The sequence below is a fragment of the Eumetopias jubatus genome, unplaced genomic scaffold (genome assembly GCF_037043125.1).
Source record: "Eumetopias jubatus isolate StellerSeaLion01/CBP00866 unplaced genomic scaffold, mEumJub1_p1.0 scaffold_9, whole genome shotgun sequence".
Taxonomy (NCBI): domain Eukaryota; kingdom Metazoa; phylum Chordata; class Mammalia; order Carnivora; family Otariidae; genus Eumetopias; species Eumetopias jubatus.
This window is the reverse complement of record NW_028274815.1, coordinates 53,828,205-53,847,041: the sequence shown is the minus strand read 5'-3', so window position 1 is coordinate 53,847,041 and position 18,837 is coordinate 53,828,205. Positions and strand designations below refer to the sequence as shown.

At 43.6% G+C, this 18,837-nt stretch overlaps 1 protein-coding gene across 1 annotated transcript; it reads right to left on the bottom strand.

Moving 5' to 3' along the window:
• Positions 1–6,844: 6,844 nt before the first annotated feature.
• Positions 6,845–13,097, bottom strand: BMP10 (bone morphogenetic protein 10). Its single transcript, XM_028116308.2, has 2 exons — positions 12,764–13,097; positions 6,845–7,785 (listed from the first exon to the last, which is right to left on the bottom strand). Exons 1-2 carry the CDS (start codon positions 13,095–13,097, stop codon positions 6,845–6,847), a joined length of 1,275 nt encoding a protein of 424 aa, XP_027972109.1.
• Between the last annotated feature and the right edge of the window lie 5,740 nt (positions 13,098–18,837).

The following is an 18,837-nucleotide window of genomic DNA, read 5'->3' as shown; positions in this document are numbered from 1 at the left end:
AGGGTCACGTGTTCCATTTAGGGGTCACATCTTTTTCATCTCTTTTAATCTAGAACAGTTTCTCCATCTGTCTTTGCCTTTCATGGATGGGTTTGAAGAGTACAGTCTAGTTATTTTGTAGCATGGCCTTCTCATGGGTTCGGGTGATGTTTCTGCGTTCGGAGTCAAGTTAGGTTAGGCATGTTAGGCAGGAATACTCATAAGGTGTTAGCACCAGATTTTCTAGCACTATTCCCATGCAGTGCAAGAAAGTTGGCCCTGTGTCCTGTGAGTGAAACTTTTCTGCCAAATCCTGATTTGACCGTGGTGCTTCCTGCCTCCCACCAAAGAATCTCAAATTGAACTGAATGGCCTCAATTTTTTGTAAGATTCTCAGAATCACATTTAAAGGTGAGAATGGATTGAGGTGTCCATGTGTTTTGGGGTTTCCTTCTCAGAACGAGATGAGCACTTTGGCTCTGTGCTAACAGTCTGAGGAAGGTTAAGAGAGGGCAGGAACTGGTTCTTGTAAACTGACAGTTCGGGAGAGTGAGTTGGAGATAATCACATAATCCATTTATAACCACCCAAGTTAACAAGCTCTCACCTTCTCCAAAATAGGCCCCTTATTTACAAATAGTCACTTCTGGCCCAAAAGTGGGCTCCCGTCCACGTGACTAGAGTCACATGCAGCCCTGCCTCATGGCCTTATTTTCCTGCAACACCACCAAGACCAATTCCCATTAGGAACGCCATCGGAAACTGTATTCAATGCATAATCCGAGCTTTGAAAATAATGTTTTCTCTCACTCTGTAAACACACTGTCCCCCAGGATAACTTGCAGCCGTGTCTCCCCAGTTTGATCCCAGGCTGTCTCAGTAGATAAGAAACTCCTAGAATAATGGTGGCTGGTCCTATGCCACCATGCTCAGGTCAGACCACATGCGGAGAATGGGTACAGGCACCACCCTGTGAGAGACAACCACAGATGGAATTATTTATGGAACAGAATGAATAAGTTGCTAAAGAATTCAAAATCAAGTCAGAAGAACGGCTTTCCAGGCCTTTTTAGTCCAGCCCTGGCCCGCGCCCCATCTTGGGTTCTCAGCTCCCTTCCCTTCATGACTCGAACTCTTGTCTTGGCCTTCTCAGTTCTCCTGATCCTGAGGGACAAAGACTGTGCTCTCTGCTGACACTTTTGTCAGATAAAGCCTGCCAGCCGGGACATCAGAAGATTCTCCCCAAAAGAGGTACACGATGATTGTCCAACAGAAGGAATTTTAGTTCACCTGGCTCTGTCTCTATGGCCTTCAAATCCCACATTCTACCATAGAAATGAACTTCCTTCCAGAACAGGCAGCAGGGTCTGTCAGTCCAGCAGGCCCGCTATCCACTCAGGGGCCAGGCCCGGTCCAGGTGCAGACCTTCTGTTTCCAACTGGCTGAGGGAGCTCACTGTGTCTGCCTGTGTGCTCAGAGGCACACCATCGCAGGACATAGGAACAGTGGATCCAGAAGGACCGGAGAGGTATTTGCATGCCGAGAGGCTGTCATCAAGATGGATGCGATGTGTATGTGCCCCGCCCCCCAGACTTATAAACTGGGAAGTTCTGAGGGACAGAGGAGACACTTCAATTCCATAGAAGGAAGAGATCCCCGTAACTTTCTGCTTACCTTTGTTTCTCCTACAGTGACTTGTGCACATAGTGACCTACACGATTGGATAAATAGAGTACAATCGAGGCAGAGCCCTCTAAAACTGTAATAGGTACCTTTAAGAAGGTATGGCACTCCCTTCTCTTCACTAATATTTGCAGAAAAGATTGAAAGTACTTTGGTGGGCTGCTGGGGGCAGTTAATAGTAACATGTTTACAAGTCTGTTCTAGCCTGAAATTCTATGAGGTTCCATAATCAAATTTCAGTGAAACTTGGCTTGAATGTGCTTCTCAAAGTAATATCTCTTTCATCTGCGTCATTCTAAATTCGAAGAAGAAATATTTCTCGGTCGTGGACCAAGAAGAGCTCATTTCATTTCATTTTCTAGCTATGTCTCTGGCATTCATGGGATTTACAGAAAGTTGTGTGAAATGGGAGAACCACATAACAGAAGCTCGTTCTCTGGTTTAGAAGCTAAAGCCAGGACACTGTTTCTTCAGGCCACTGTTGTTCTACTGATACAGCAAGAAGTTTTAGTCCACCTGGATTTACTGTGAGATGAAAATGTAAAAAAAAAGGGGGGGGAGTAGAATTAGGGGGGAGTGCAAAAGACATTTCATCGTAAGGAAAAACAAGTTGCAAAGAACTATGATCAAAATAACGTTTCCATTTTATTTAACATAATGACTTTGAATCTACACATTTGGTTTATGAACACCGTGTAAAATATCTTCATCTTCGTTTAGTCTAGTCATTACTACAGAAATTTGGACATAAATGATGAACACGTTTTACACAAGAAAAGAAATGTGCATGCTTTTTAGCTGGTTGTGCGTGACTGTGGTTTTAGCAGGTTTCCCGTATCTGTGGCGGTTTGTCAGAGGGGCAGGAGTGCGCACACCTCCCCCGTGCGATCAAGCCAGACACACACAAAACAAGTGCTTGTGTGTGAGACAAGCATGCCCAGCACAACAAACTGTCATTCCCAGATGAGGTTGTTGACTTAGGATACATTTCCGCATCCAGAAACACCCTTTTCTATGCCGCTGATGTACATTACATACTTTCCTTCCACCGACTGTGTGAAGTCAAATGTCCTCGTTGGAAGTGAGAAAATGCACAGACGTACAGCCGTGTTCCTTTTTCAGCAGAACTGCAAAGGGTGAGGTATGGCCCACAGTGACTCTGTGAAAAGGTCCACCACCCTTAGGAAAGGCAACATCCCTTCTGTGCTACAGACAACTCGTAAATGGCTTTGCCACAAAGCTTCTGGGCTTTACAGGTGGTTGATGGGTCCAGTACGAAGTAATATGTAAAATTCCTTTCTGTGGAAATCTGTTTTACCTGAAGAATATAGATTCCAAACAAAACCAAAACACGTACTAAGAGTTCTGGGAAAAGTATTTACCATTAATTTCTTGGGCCAAAAATTACACCACAGGGAAAGAAATTAAGCATTTTGAGGCTGACTCCCTTGGGAATCCCTAAATCAACAGTTTTTTTATATTTATAGAGTAACTGGTCTAACTACAAATGGATTTGTCCAACTGGGTCTCTGAATTGGTGGTCAGTGAAAGCAACGGATACAATCAGGAGGAAGCACCGAGTTTGGGGAATGAAAAGCCCAATTAAACTCTGCCTCCACTCACTGACCCGCAGTCACAGCCCCTCACAGCCTGACAATATTCGCCTCTCACGGAAAAATGACAACGTATTGGTTAAATGTTTTCTGGAACGCCTACACTTCAGTTAAAACTACACACTATCCAGTTAAAACTATACTATTTACAAATGAGTAAATATGCCACCGGGCTCACAGCATGCCTGCAAGACACAAATATACAAAGTGATGGCAAGCTTATTGCAAGTCCTCTTAAAGTAACAGGAAATTTTGATGCAAAAAGGCAGATGAAAATAAAGGCCATAAATTGTAAAGGAGCCATACTCTGAGGAAGGCATTATTTGAAAGGCACTGTTCTATCCAAGAAGGAGTCACAGACATTAAAAATAAAATATTTGATATTCTACACTATATTACAAAAATAAATATATCCATCAATAAATAGTTAAGAAGCCTAGAAACTTTTATATGAATATTTTGATTGTTGGCTGTCAAAGTCCCTCTGCTACACTCCTCCTAGAGAGTCATTTAAGTGTACCAACTTCAGTGATGATAATTCTTCCATAAAAGAGTAAAAAAGACTGGTGTAGCATGCAGCCAAGGTCTACGACCAGAGAGGACATTTAGTGCCTCCTACTTCCTAAGGATCTGACAATTTCATGGCTTCGTGTTAATGCAGTGATGGAGAAGAGGTGCAGACGTGCTGCAAGGCGCCTGATGGGAGGGGGGGTCTCCTATTTATGGTTTATGCCTTTGCATTTCTTGATGAAAAAAATGCAACTAGCAACATTTGGAGAACCAAGATGTGGCTTTCGATATTCTTTTTCCCTAGCGAGGAAACAAATCATAGAAATGCATGTTTATGTCTGGCCTGTAGTATAAGGACAAACATCTGGGATACACAGCCTAATCACTGACAGCCTAGATTTTCACACGTCTTTAACAGAAGAGTGATTATAAACGCTTGCCACAAGTTTTCCCCCAAAACCTGGCCGCGTCGGCAGAGAGCACGCAGAAAGCAGGGTCTGGCACATCCTAGTGTCCTAACATCAGCATGCTAATAACAGCGGGTGCCAGGGCCTGCCCACATGTCTCCTGAGAGCAGCCTGCTCCGTTTTCAGGAATTTTGCAAGCCGCTTGATATCACATGGGTAGCCTGAAAGAGGCTCTGGTGAGAGTATTTACACCATTGAAATCTACACATCAAGAGGGCTGGCCCTAAAGCTTTTACCAGCACATCACTGTTGTATATATTTTATACATAAAGAAGATTTTGCTTGATTTTTATCTAACCAGAACTATCCTGCTCAGCTGAGGTTTTACTTTATATCTATTATAGACAGTGTCCTTTAGAAAGGAGAAGCAGTACCGTAGAGTAACTGAGTATACAGGGTGTACCGTGGATATAAAGGATGCACCACACCCTACTGAGGGCTCTAAGTGTGGCTATCCAAAGGCTGTTACACACACACACACACACACACACACACACACACACATACACACACACACACACGCACTCATGCACACCATTTTGTATGGAGGCTCTTTCATGAATGATTCTGAGTTGTGTGGCCATCTCAAATTGTCAATTACTATATACTCACTGATGGTCAAAACTGCACTTTTGTGGGGCAGTGAATTCCCAGGATCTGCCCTCTGGACATCAGTAGACAGTGGATGTACAGAGCAGATGTCCAAATTGGGCAAAATGTCCTTCAAAATAGCTTCCTTTACCTCTATTTTCTAGTGCAATATGAGTTTATAACCCCAAGAGGTTTGTGAAAGGGAGGCTGATGGTTTCCCAGGGTAAAAAAAAAATGCAGGACTTCTTAAGGAAGCATTCAACGGGGTGAGTGGGGGACAATGTACTAGAAACTGCATTCCTAGAAGTTTGAACCATCAGTGTCAGATGCCTGGAGGAGTCAAAACAGTTTGAGAACTGCACTGCTCTGGTTCTTCCCGCACAAAGCCCATGATCTTGCATAGATGGTGGTGCTGGGGGCTGCTAAGATCAGAGCCAGAGTCTCCATGTCCTTCCAACTAACCAACTGCCGGCAAACCCATTAGACCACCCCCATCAAGAATGCTTCCCCGTCCCTTAGTCCTGGTCAGTCCCAAACCGGGAAGACTGCTGCGGAATGGGAGGACTGGGAAGCCTCCCATGGGGCAAACTTGATTTCAAAATTCAGGCTTAGCTTTGGAGTCGTTTGTGTGTGTGTCTATTTATTAATTCATTTATTTAGAAGTGTCCTTTTAGACCCTGTTTCTTTTTTCTTATACTGTATGTTCTTCATGAACAAAACATTTCATAAAGAATCTTATCAGAATAAAATCAAATTAAATATTGGGAGGAAATCTAGAAATTAGAGCACTAACTCCACCCACCGTAATAGCAAATGCTTTCGGGTGTCCCCCCTCAACCCACAGCAAGGGCAACGAAGGCCAGTGAAGACAGGGAACACAGGAATGAGAGAAGGATACGAGGCACTGGGGCAAGAGAGAAAGAGGGAAAGAGAGAGGTGGAAAGAAGCAAAAGCAGAGCTGCGGAGGTAAGGGAAACATATTAAGAAGTGAAGCAAAATATTAAGAAGAGTCCAACAGACAGATCCCCTCTGATTTTCCTCCTCTTGGTCTCGGGTAATTTTATTTTGCCCAAAAGATTTAATTCTCCAGTTAAAACTGTTTATAATTTCACACACACATCCTAGGATAGCATCTGTATCCTTTCCCCTCCTCTCCTGCAAGTGCCCTCCCCACCTCCTCTGCCCTCTGCAGCAGTAAAAGCCAACACACTCGACCTTGCGACCCTCTTATCTCAGGAACATCCTGAAGGCCCCTCTGTTTTCTCTCCTTGACCAGGTGCTGCCCTCTAGAGCGCAGTGGGTGCTCCGTGGGCTCACCCTTTGCTATGGTAACTTCAGGCCACTGCCTCTGGAAACCTTCTGGTTTCCGTATTAAATAACCCCTCCCCTCAAACCTGCAGCATCCTTTACCTGGCCCTGCTGCTCTGAGCAATGGCACAAACTCAACTGATAAATGCTACACCTACACATCCAGTAATATTTGGGAAATGTAACGCTTCCTAGGCGGGTGAAATTCTTGGTGCTAATTATCTCGACATAAATCCTACTCAGAGAAGAGTTGACTGAGAGCGTACCATTGGTTTTTAATATATACACATTTGATTGAGTCATGCACACGTGTGAGTATAATCCACCTCTATAGAACCGAAAGAGTTTTATGAGTTTATCTATGTACACATATACATACACAAATATCTACCATTGGACACACTGTTTCTGCTTGGGGCTTGTTGTTTTCAAATTGACCTAGAGGACAACTAGGGAGGCTTGCCCCTTGCTACTGGAAGTGGCATTGCCAGGAAATGGCAAGTCCAAAGAAAAACAGATTGGAAGGGATGAGACTGTATTAGCAAAATATGCATTTCGTACAACAAACTGACCTGCCCATTTCCCTAAGGCAGCAAGACTCTATGATCTGTACACTCTTATTAAATAATCTCATTAAATAGGAACACAAAATATACACATTTACAGTTATTAAATAAGCACAGGACTCCTCTTCTATCTACAGCCACATTCGGAGACTGCCATGCCTTCATATTTGAACTTGTAGGTGACGACGCCCTTGTCTAAATAGAGGATGGAGATGGGCTCTAGCTTGGTGGGCACACAGCAGGCTTTGGAAGCCTTTTGGGAATTCTTGAGGTGGACCAAGGCCTGGATAATTGCATGCTTTGTGGGTGTGAGATGCTCTGCCAGGGGGTAGTTGCAAACCCCACGGCATTCGTAGGCTTCGTATCCGGGTGGGGCAATGATCCAAGAGTCCCAGCCAATCTCCTTGAAGTCAATGTAGAGCGGGGTCCTCTTACAGTAGTTTCCTTTAGCGTTCCTTCTGATGCGGGCAGTGGAGTCATAGATGATGTTTGACCTCATCTGCAGCAAAGCTTCTTCTCCTGGCCCACTGGAATAACCGTCCAGGCCCAAGTGGTCAAACTCCAGTAGTTGCTCATGGGCGATCATTTCATTCAGTTCCTCCTTCCGCTCCTTCTCGCTGCTCTGGTCATCAGAAAACACGACAAGCAAGGGGACATGCTTATTCCGGGCACTGGTGTCTATTTCCAATTGTCCCCTGCTAGCGTCCTCGGCTCCGTCATGTCGGCTCTCGATGTGGACCTCCAGCTGGTGGGTGGATGAGCCTGACTTTTGCCAACGTCTAATGGCATCGGTGACATCAAAAGTCTCCCACTCGCTGTTGGTTCCGTAGATCTCCCCTGACACCAAGACCAGCATGCTTCTTTCACCCTCAATGTCCCCTCTGCTCTCAAGTACCTCAAAAATGGTAATTTTCCGGTCTACTCCATCATATATCATGCGATCTCTTTGCACCAGTGTGTACAACCTGAGTTCGGCCATGATAACCTCTTCATGGTGAGGAATGGACACATTGAAGAGGAGAGGGTATTTTCGGAGCCCATTAAAACTGGCTGGCTGGGAAAACAGATCTGAAAAACAAAAATCAGATTTGTAGTATGTCACAGAGGAAAACAGATGCTTATTTATGCAATAAGAGGGGCTGTCTGTGTGGGAAGCTTGATACAGAGGAATGAGGGGGACGATCAATGAAAACAAACACAGTGTGAGATTTCTCCAACAGAAAATACTGAAAGGTCAATGGTAGAATGCTAAACTGACTTAAGCTGCCAAGACTAAGACAGAAAGTGGCTGCCTAATGAATGGGAGAACACGTTCCCAACCTTGCTTGCATAGCTTATCAGCCACAGAATTACAGAGCTGGGAGGGACCCTGGAGAGTGTGCAGGCAAGCCCCCAATTTTCCCAACCAGTAAAGAGCCGTCAATGGAACATGGGGTGGTTGCTCTTTTTTGGAAGCTTTTCAGGGATGAGCACTTCCTGGCTTTTCATATTTGCATTCATAATAGGTGAAGATTCCCCACATGTTTGGCTGAGCACTGGTCTTCCTAAAAGACCCCCACGTAGATCGGAGGTTGGTAAACTATAGCCCGTGGGCCATATTGGGCCTGCCTCCTATTTCTGGAAATAAAGGATCAGGGGAGCACAGCATGGCCTATTTATTTCTGTGTTGTCAGTGGCTACTGTTGCAATACAATGTCAGAATTGTGACAGCACATGGCCCACAAAACCTAAAATATTTACCATCTGTCCGGCCCTTTACACAAAGAGGTTGCTGACTCCTTCTCTAGACACCGAAGTCTGACAAGGTCAACAAAATAGCCATAAACCAAGGGGGTCACAGCAGTTAAATTTTGGGTGTGTGGTCTTCAACAAGGAGGAATGGGAGAAAACAAACCTTGGGATAGATTGGTTGCTTTAGTCGTGTACACTCAGGACTGACATGGAGTTTGGCACATAAGAATCACTCAGAATGTTTATGAAATAAATTGTTAAAGGTCCTTTAGTCTCAGAAGCATACCTCCAGATATTATCATGTTGACTTCCTATCTGAGAATTTTATAGGAGCCCAAAGCTCCTGTATACTTGCCCCTGGTAATACATGACTACAAAATGTCCCTGAAGGCTTTTATCATCCATCAGAGGGTTCCATGACACCAGAGTGCTAAGGACCACCAATTAAGGGGTTCTTTGTCATCTTTGGCAGTGTTTTCCCAACTGTATACCCAATTCATTATTTTAGTAGGGTCCCTGTTCCAGATTGTACTCTTTAATATTTTGCTTTAACTTTATATGATTATTTTTTTTAAATGCACATCCAACATTTTTTATTTTTATTTTTTTTATTTTTTAAAGATTTTATTTATTTATTTGAGAGAGAGAATGAGAGATAGAGAGCGTGAGAGGGAGGAGGGTCAGAGGGAGAAGCAGACTCCCCGCTGAGCAGGGAGCCCGATGTGGGACTCGATCCCGGGACTCCAGGATCATGACCTGAGCCGAAGGCAGTCGCTTAACCAACTGAGCCACCCAGGCGCCCTATATGATTATTTTTATACTTACTATCTTTTAGGCCTGTCCTAAGTAACAACATTCATGAAATGACGGCATTGAGGTGATTGTCATGTGAATTTTTTTTTCTGATCCACATTAATGAAAATATATAATAATTTCACATGATTCACAGGTTTCTCTGTGAAGGGTACCACTTAAAATCATCTCATACTCTGCCAGTGGGAAATACTGGCCAATGAGATGAATTGACACGCTCTAGCATGACCCTTAAAACTAGCTATAACCAGGCCTTACCCTCTTGATCTAGTCATAGTTCCCATTCATCCCCTACAGTACATGGAACATTGTAATTGAACAATTGATATTTGTGGAAAGGTTCAAGAAACTGTAAACCCTCCTATTTAGAGTAGATGGATATCTTCACCATTTGCCAAAACACTCCTTTGCCTTTCTGTACACCACACCTCTGGAGATGTGCCTCTGACTCTTAGAAAGCCTTCTCTCCTCCCCTCCACCTCCCTAGCTGTGACCCCTCCTTGGGGGACTTTCCCTTCTTCACCTCCCTATCTAGACATTTACTGCCTTCTGGGTCACTTGAATATTTACTCTTTTTTTTTTAAAGTTTTTATTTAAATTCTAGTTAGTTAACATATAGTGTAATATTGGTTTCAGGTATAGAGTTTAGTGGTTCCAATATTTACTCTCTGTATCTCTCCTTTGAGCTTTGCCATTTCAGTTTTCTTTTTATGAATGGGTCTTCCCAACCAGATTGTCCTCATGCTGGCAGGAAGCCCAGCTTAAACTCCTTCTATGCCTCCGAGCTACCACGATGGCTTAAACAGAGGCAATGTTTCCAAAATATAAACTAGTTGATGATTCTGGACATCACATCAAATTGATTTATGGGCATGGCGTATGTCCTTAATACATCAAGTAACTTGGGGAGTTGTCCCCTCTTATAAGAAAACAGAGACTTGACTCTCGTAGGACAGGGAGCATGAAAAGACCAAAAATGGGGGAGTAGACTGGTTGCTCCGTCCATGAGAAAAGTGCAAAATAAAAGCTCATGGTAGTGGGAGGAAAGGATTAATTACAACAGAGCACAAGGAGATTTTTGGTGGTGTTGAGTACGTTCACTATCTTGATCGTGGTAATGGTTTCAGGGGATGTTTATATATGCCAAAACCTGTCAAATTATACACTTCAAATATGTGCAGGTTATTGTATGTCAATTATACATCAATAAAGTTGTTAAAAAAATAAGTTCACCGTGCAAATATACAAAGTAGTATATGGAGGCGTTGCGTTCTAGGCAAGGGAACTGATGTTAGTTGAGCATATTTAAATGTGTCAGGGTTTTGTAAACACTGTTTCATTTAGTTCTTACAATGACCATTTCTTGCTATTGTGTTTGTTTTACACCAGAAGAAATCAAGCTTCAATGCGGAGGACTGACTTCCCCAAGATGACAAAGTGAGGTCAGAAGCGGTAGGAATTCAAGTCGTGGTTTTTCTACTTTAAAGGTGCATTTGTTTTCCCCTGATTAGTTAGATTGGGAGGAGAGGTTTTTTTGGTTTTGGTTTGGGGGGCTGCAAGGCAGGGATGGTAATTGTCTCCAAGGCAGCTGCACTGTGCAGACCCAAAGAGTCAAAAGAGAGACAGGAACAACCATTAGAGTCAGCCCGGTGCAGGATCCATGTCGTCGGGACTGCGCATTGCACCCGCATAGCGGCAGAAATGCGGGCAGCTGGGTGTCCACAGACAGATCCGCTCCTGCTTTCACTGGTCTCCAGTATTAAGACTTTCTGGAGGCCCCTGGGTGGCTCAGTCGTTAAGCGTCTGCCTTCGGCTCGGGTCTTGGTCCCAGGGTCCTGGGATCAAGCCCCTCATCGGGCTCCCCGCTCAGCGGGAAGCCTGCTTCTCCCTCTCCCACTCCCCCTGCGTGTGTTCCCTCCCTCGCTGTGTCTCTCTCTGTCAAATAAATGGATACAATCTTAAAAAAAAAAAAAAAAAAAGACCGTCTATAAACTGCACTTCCTGACCTGCATCATGCAAATCCCCCATGGGAGAAATGAGAACTAAAAAAACTCCTGTTTTCCCTGGGCATGTGAACATTTTCCCACCTAGGCTCCGAACTAGGCACCCAGGGCTCAGTGCTCAGAAGTGCTAGGAAGGGTTCCCATGGAAGGAGGCTATTTATTTTCAGTTCAGACTCACCCCCAAAAGGAATCATTACAGTCTCTCAAATAATTTGTTTGCCATTTCCATTGTTACTAAATGTTACTGAGTAACATTTCCAATGTGTTACTGAATACCTAAAATTTTGGCAGTTATCTAAATTTTAAAGGCAAATGGTATCTTCAGGACTGATCAATACCCACTCCACATTTCCTCTAATGCCTAGAATTTAAGGAATTCCTTAGTAATAACTAATGTTTGTTCAGCAATTCATAGTAAACACAATGCTTTCTTACTCATAACCTCTTTGAAATCTCTCAGTTGTGTCACGTAGGTATATTATCCCCAATATACAGATGAGAAAACTGAGGTTCAGAGAAATTAAGTTAATTATCCACAACCACTAAGTCAATCCTGACTCAAAATTCCAAATCCTAAGCTATTTTTTTGCTGCCACCTTTCTGCTTTTAAGAACAGCTGGTCAACATCAATCAAAACCCTCTTTTGTGCCCTGTTAATGACAATGGTAAATATTAAAGAATTCATTTCTTTGAACCCACATCTTTTACCATGCATATTAAGAAAAAATATATATATTGGCCTACTAGCACCATATTAAATAAAAGATTAACTTGCTAGGTCATTACATTTAGTCATTGAATAAAGCTGAGGGAGCTAACATCATTTTCTTGCTGATATTTAAAGTTTGCGCATTGCTATTCATAAAGACACTGAAATAAGCTGGATCATTAACTGGGCCATGCATACATCCTGGACATTATAAACAGTAATCAAGGATGTACATGTCACATAAACACAACAATTCTTTAGGAAGAACCTCTAAAATACAAGTTTTCATCCTGTCTAAATATTTCTTAAATAAGGTCAGAAAATGGAAACACATTCAAAACGTGAGTGAAGCACAAGTCACGACTTTTGGGTTTTGTCTATTTCCATTCTAAGTAGAAGTTGACAGATTTTTTTAGTCAATTAAAAGACAAAGGGAAACTGAGACCTATCTGGAAAATAACAAACAAAGGTATAGTGGTAACCCAACATTAATTGCTTGTATTATTTGCGGTTCAAATTAAAAAAATTTAAAGACCGAATTATGATGTCAAAATGGTGGACACTTTATGACTTTGAATTAAAAGATATTCTTTAGTACCTTTTAATAACATTTGGGAAATGACCATGAAAATGGTATAGACCAAAATGTGCATTGTTTTTGAGTATCTGTGTACATACACCCTTACATAGATGTATTCACCCTTACCTATGTTATTTCCATGCACTGTAAATTAACTTCTCACTCCTTGAAAAAATCCAAGCCAAATTCATCAATAAAATGTAAACTTACCTTCATTCTTGAAACTCCTAATGATGTTGGCTGATGGCATGGAGGTACGATCTGTTGCGAATTTGTTGTAGAGTTCCAGCATGTACTCGGGTGGGTCCACCTTGGCCGAATCCTGCGAAGGGATGTCAGATAGGTTCAGTGTCTTGAGAAATTCATTTTTCATGCTCTGCAGCAATGTATTAAAGTCGACACCATCTTGCTCTGAGAAGACATCATCGAAGAGGGGCATATCTTCTTCCAAAGGCGACTGTTCCAGGCTCATGATGGGGCTGCCAGAAACCGAGTGAGCCACCAGGCAGAAGAGAGCGCACAGCTGCAGGGCCAGAGAACCCATGACTCTGCTCAAGCCCCCAGGCCAACCCAGGAAGGTTTAGCTCTCCTGGGCTCTAAGTGGCAGTTTTATCTTGTGGAGCGTTAATGTCTCGTGTCACTGGAGACAAGTTTGGAAACTCTTCGCCTCTCTCTCCCTCCCCCCCACCACTCTTCCTCTCCCCCCAAAAGTCAGGTTGCAGTAATTGGATAACGAAATCCCCTATAGGGGCCTAGCCTTTCTTATCTCCCTAGTGTAAACTTGTGCACCAGATTTTGTTTCTATCTCGCGATCCTTTTTTCTTTTAATGAGCATTTTATAAACATTTCCACATTCTGACACTGGCTAAGAGATAGGACAATTTTCTCCTTGCAGAAGCTCTGCTTCTCTTCCTTTCAATTCACTTCCTTTTGGCAGGAATGCCTAAATTCTGCTTTTATGTGGTTCGCTTTCACACATGCATAGAATAGATACTAAGAATCAGCACAATACACATCATGGCCCCCGGTATTATTAATTCAAGTGCTGGGGCTTCCATCTTCACATCAACAGTTCTGAAGGAAGACCAAATATCCAACAGCTCCAAGTTAAGTTAATAGACATAAATGCATTTCTATAAATTTCTAGAAGCTTACATTTTTAGAAACAGGGAAGTATTAACTTCGCGGTCAAGGGCCTTTTTCATACAGATTTGATCTGGCTAAGTGGCTTTTGAAAAATAGGGTGCGTGTTTAATTATAATAGCAACTCAAATTTATTAGGTGCTTTCCTATAAACAGGCGTTGTGCGAAGTGCTTTACATCTATCACCAAATGTGCTCCCTATAAGAACCCTGTTATTATGCCCATCGCGCATATGGGTCATTAAGGGTCAATAACTTGCCAGAGGTCACAGAGCCACAAAGTGATAGAGTCAGAATTTGAATTGAGGCATTCTGACTCTTATGAAAAGGAAAAAACAGTGAGACTTTTAAACAAGTGTTCCCTGAGACTAGGGCAAGGGCAGAGGTGCTGAAAAGCTAAGTCCCAGCCTAACCCTTCCCCCGAGAGTCCACAGTCAGGAGGCAATGATTTGCAGCTGGATGTGAAGCTCAGGTCCTTCACCCAGGTGATGAATTATGAGGATGACAAAATCTCTGCCCACTCCATCCTTATGGCTACATCACATGGATCACGTGGCTCCGAGTGAAAGTTTGACAAACCACATTGTTGGGCAGATGAAAAATGCCAAATGCCTTTGTCTGAGAAACAATGGTGAAATTGATTGTGTGCCTGGTTTAAGAAAGACGAATGGAAGTTCATCTCACTCTCCAGCCCCAGTTAGTGGCGGTAGCAGCTTGGCGCGGTCGTGATGGTCCCGTGGACGACCCCTGGATGCAGTGGGACTGGTGTCTCCTGACTTGTTCAGTGCGCTCCCTGTGCGATTAGGGTGCCCGGCACTATGCGCAGAAGGCTGTGTCTCGGTATTTGGTACACTGGAATACTCTCTCAGTTTCTGAGTTACATTTTAATTGGGTTAGCTACAGTATCTCCACTATCCCTTTTCCTGTAAGCCCCCTATGGAACCGTCTTCTGATTCTTTCCTCCCCTAAAATGTAAGTTTACAACAATTTTTTGAACTACCATAAAAAGACTTGTATTTTGAGGAAAAGTCTCTCCTCAAAACTGTCCATGTGTCTAGTAGCTGTTGATTTTGATTCAGCTCTCTGTCTTGGTGAAAGGTCCTGCTCCTACATTAAAAAGACAATTGCAGACTGAAAATAGATTAATACCCTAACAGGCCCACAAGTGAGTGAGTCTAACCCATCCTGCGGTGGGCTTGACCATGAGGCTCCTGACAGCATACCAGCAGGGTCCTTGTATCGTGTCCTGCATCAAAACAAGCACCCGTTTCTCTTCACCCACACACAGATGTCAACGCACACTCCAAAACTCTAAATGGCAGGCATGTGCGTGTAACTGCCACAGGACAGCCAAGTAAGTGGCGGCACTCAGAGCCCGGGCGCACGGGCTACATGGGTCAGGAAGAGGCACGGACATCCCGCCCTGCCGAGTTCCAGCTCTTTGCGTTCTAAGGGGAAAGACAGGCAATTGAGATTTCTACCGGAGCCCCTGGACTCGGTGTTCGAGGAACTGTTGGGGTGAATACATGGACCGGTTTCTGCATCATAAACGTTTATGTTTTTGGCTGACTTAAAGATAAAACAGGAAAATATCTATAGCCACATCTCAATGCCTGTGACTTCTTGAAATGCAAAGTCCCTAAGGCCCACACCTGCGCTGGGGTGGAAGAGGAAGGAGACTGGGCTCCGCACATGGAGGAAAGGGGCATAAGCTTCCACGCTCTTCTAGGCCTGGGGATACCTTGCATTTTAGCTGCAGAGTTTTTATCCCCATGACTTTGCCTAGAAGTTTTTCCTGATGGCTCTCATCTGACTTTAAAAGGTCCACATATTTTCACGTTCTTTTCCCAATCTTGATTTTCTGGACACAATCTATTCTATTACTCTGCACTGATCTCATTATTTTGGATTCTGCTCATTTGGAATGTGTTGTAATTCATTTAGAGTGGATGGAAGATGACTATTTTGCTGAGCCAAAGACGAAAGGCACATCTAGATATTTTAAGTGAACCCCCCCAGGTGGAAAGTGAAATATTAACTATATATCATGCTTTTCAATCCTACTGCACAATGCTCCCAAGTCTCTGCTTTACAAAGTTTTGGGCCAACTCTTAAGACTAGTTCTAATAGCTGTACTCACCTATAGGATCTGACTTAACTCCATTGGATTCTCAAAGCGATCTGTGATCCAGGGAAGGTTGGATCCACTGGACAACACCCATGTGAATTCTACTGTGCCCGTTAGGACTGAACAGATCTTGAATAAATGTAATCAACCAAATTCTCCTGACTGACCAAAGGTCAGTGAACTTAGGAGGTCTTTCAACGTGACTCCAGGGCTTTGGAACCACTTGCACCTTGGACCCCACTTCAGAAGCATGACACTACTCTTGCTTACCTGTTCAGGAATTTTCAGGACTTTGAGGGATCCCTTCTCAAACCAGGTAGGATAATAAAAATATTTAGTAAGCTATGTAGCAGGTCCCAGCCATCAAAACAGATTACAAGCTAAAGTGCCAGAGCAAAATCCCAGAGACCTCAAGTTTCACTTACTGAGCTCTAGATCTTGGGGAGATTGGGGTGGGATGCTGGTGGAGGGGCTTGGGCAGCAGCTATTTACCTGCCTGTCTGGGAATATTTCGATATTTCAGCCTACATATTACTGTTGCACAATGAATGCAAGTATCGCCTAAAATTCCTAAGCCAGAGTTCTGCAAGCTCCATGCTGTTAGCATTTGCTAACTCAGCATGAGGATAGATAGCCTGCACTGGTTATTATTCCCTCGCCTGTTACTAGAATCTGCTTTCTGGCTGTTCTCTCGTTCTCCAGCCCAGATCTCACCCACCGTACCCAGGCCTAGGCAACCATTTGGGCTGCCTCTGCCCTCAGAGGGCTCGGAGAGCTCCTGCCCTTCTCCTCTGAGATCATCCACCCCAGCACCTCCTCTAGGATTGGAAGCTGCCTCGACAGTGGCATCGTTCATCAGTCTAGATTTCAGAGCCCGCATTTTTAGTCGGGGAAGTGTTCCCTTGCCTCTTCTGACCCCACAACATTTAGGTTGCTACTTACCTGAGGCTTATCAGTCTGTCAAGTGTTTCTCACACAACAACACACAGGGGCCATCTCCTCAATTCAGCTCCTCCAAGTCTGTGATTTAAATAGCCCCTTACCTCTTTCCTTCTATAACCTTCTGCATGGGCCCTTCATTCACCAATAATGAAGAATTCTCATCAATAATTAGGCTAGCAATAAAAAAATTCAGGCCTTTGTCTTTCCTTCAAGATTTCTTGTGCATACCTACTATGTGCTAGGTACTGTGCAAAAACAAAACCTGAAGAAAATGGACTAAACCAGTGACCGTGTAGACTTTGCTTTCCAGCTGGGAGAAGAGAGACAGTAAAAAAATATACAGATAAAGTGTCTGTTGGTTGGTGATAAATACAGCGGAAAAAAACAAACCAAAGTAAGAGGATTAGAAATGCCAAAGGCAAGGGGTGGCTATTTCACTGTCAAGGCTAGGGAAGCCCTCCCAGGTAGAGGTGAGGGCACCAGCCATGCAGGCCCATGAAGGAAGGGCATTGCAGGCAGAAGGAACAGCCTATGCAAAGACTCTGAAGCGACCACATGTTTGGGAGGCGTAAGCATCAGTGAAAAGGTCAGGATGGTTATTAAAGTCAAGTGATGGGGAGAGTTACAAAAGATGAGGTCTAAGAGTACGCAGGGGCTAGACCAATTAGGAGGTCATGGATTGTTTTTTTAACAGCCACACTATACAGATACACAACTTTGCCTTTTCCTTTCTGTCACTGACCATTCCATCTTAAGGGTTTTTCATGTTGCCACACAGTCTTCACAACTGTTAATATATTAATGCATTTGCTTGCTTGAAATGTGGGTCTGAAAAAGAGAACCCATGGAATGCTCAAATAATGTTTATTCTCCATAGAATACCACTGGGCTCAGGGGTACGCGGAAACTAATAGTCTGTGCCACAACACGTCTTGCCTGGATTGCAGTAAGAGGCTACTAACTGCTTCTGTCCTCACCTCCTAGCAATTTATTCTCGACACGGCACCTAGATCCTGATATGACATCATATCATCACTCCTTTCCTCACTCAAAGAAAAAGGCAACGTCTTACAAAAGCCCTCATGGCCCTCCATTACCTCTCTGGGGTCACTGCCTCTTGCTAACTCCACTCCAGCCCCAGTGGTCTCCCTGGTATTATTTAAACACTCCATGCGTGTTCTCGCTTTAGGGCCTTCGCTTCCCCTGCTCCTTTGCCTGAAACAACCTTTCCCCAACCCCCACATAGTCACTCTTGCCCCCTTCAAGGCTTTGCTCAGAAGTAACCACCTCAATAAAGCCTACCCTGAACCCCCTATTCCAAATGGCAGCTCGCCAAGCAATCTTAAACCTACTTACCTACTCTAGCTTTTCTTACCACCTCCCAACATAAGATATAATTTATTAATATAGCTTGCACGTGGTTTTCTGTCTGTCTTTCTCTGCCCCCCCCACTCCTCATTCCTTAGCAAGACCATGTGCTCCACAATGTCAAGGATCCTAGTTTTGTTCACCGATATATCGTTAAGTGCCTAGAGCTTTACCTGGCACGTAGTAGTTGATACATAGTCACTGAAGGACCATTCATCTAAAACCTCACAAAAAACTAATTTATCATTCTAAAATCTTATTACCATATACACAAAGTCTTTATATAATGTCTATAAAAATGTGAAGATATAATAAAACTGCAATAACCGTGTATCCAGTTTTAAACCCAGTTTAAAAGTGGAAAAGCCTACAGTGAGTACAGCTGGTTTCTCCGCCTCAGGGGATCTAGAGACACTGGGTTGTTCTTGGAATCTGAGTTCAGCCCATCTAATCCCTTCATTGTATAAATAGTTTATTTTGGTTAATAGGAGTCTTTGCCTGAAATGTGGGCCATCAAAAGTATATGGGCAGATCTCATGGCCACCCAGGAGGAGAGACACCTGTTCATTCTGACCTCCTCCCCTCCACCACCACCCTGTGTTCTAGACCCTTCTTCTTCTTAGAGGGAGCTCCTCTCCTTTCCTCAGCCCCTTTATTAGAAACAAAACAAGCAGAAGACGTTGTTGAGGATGCCAAGATCCTTT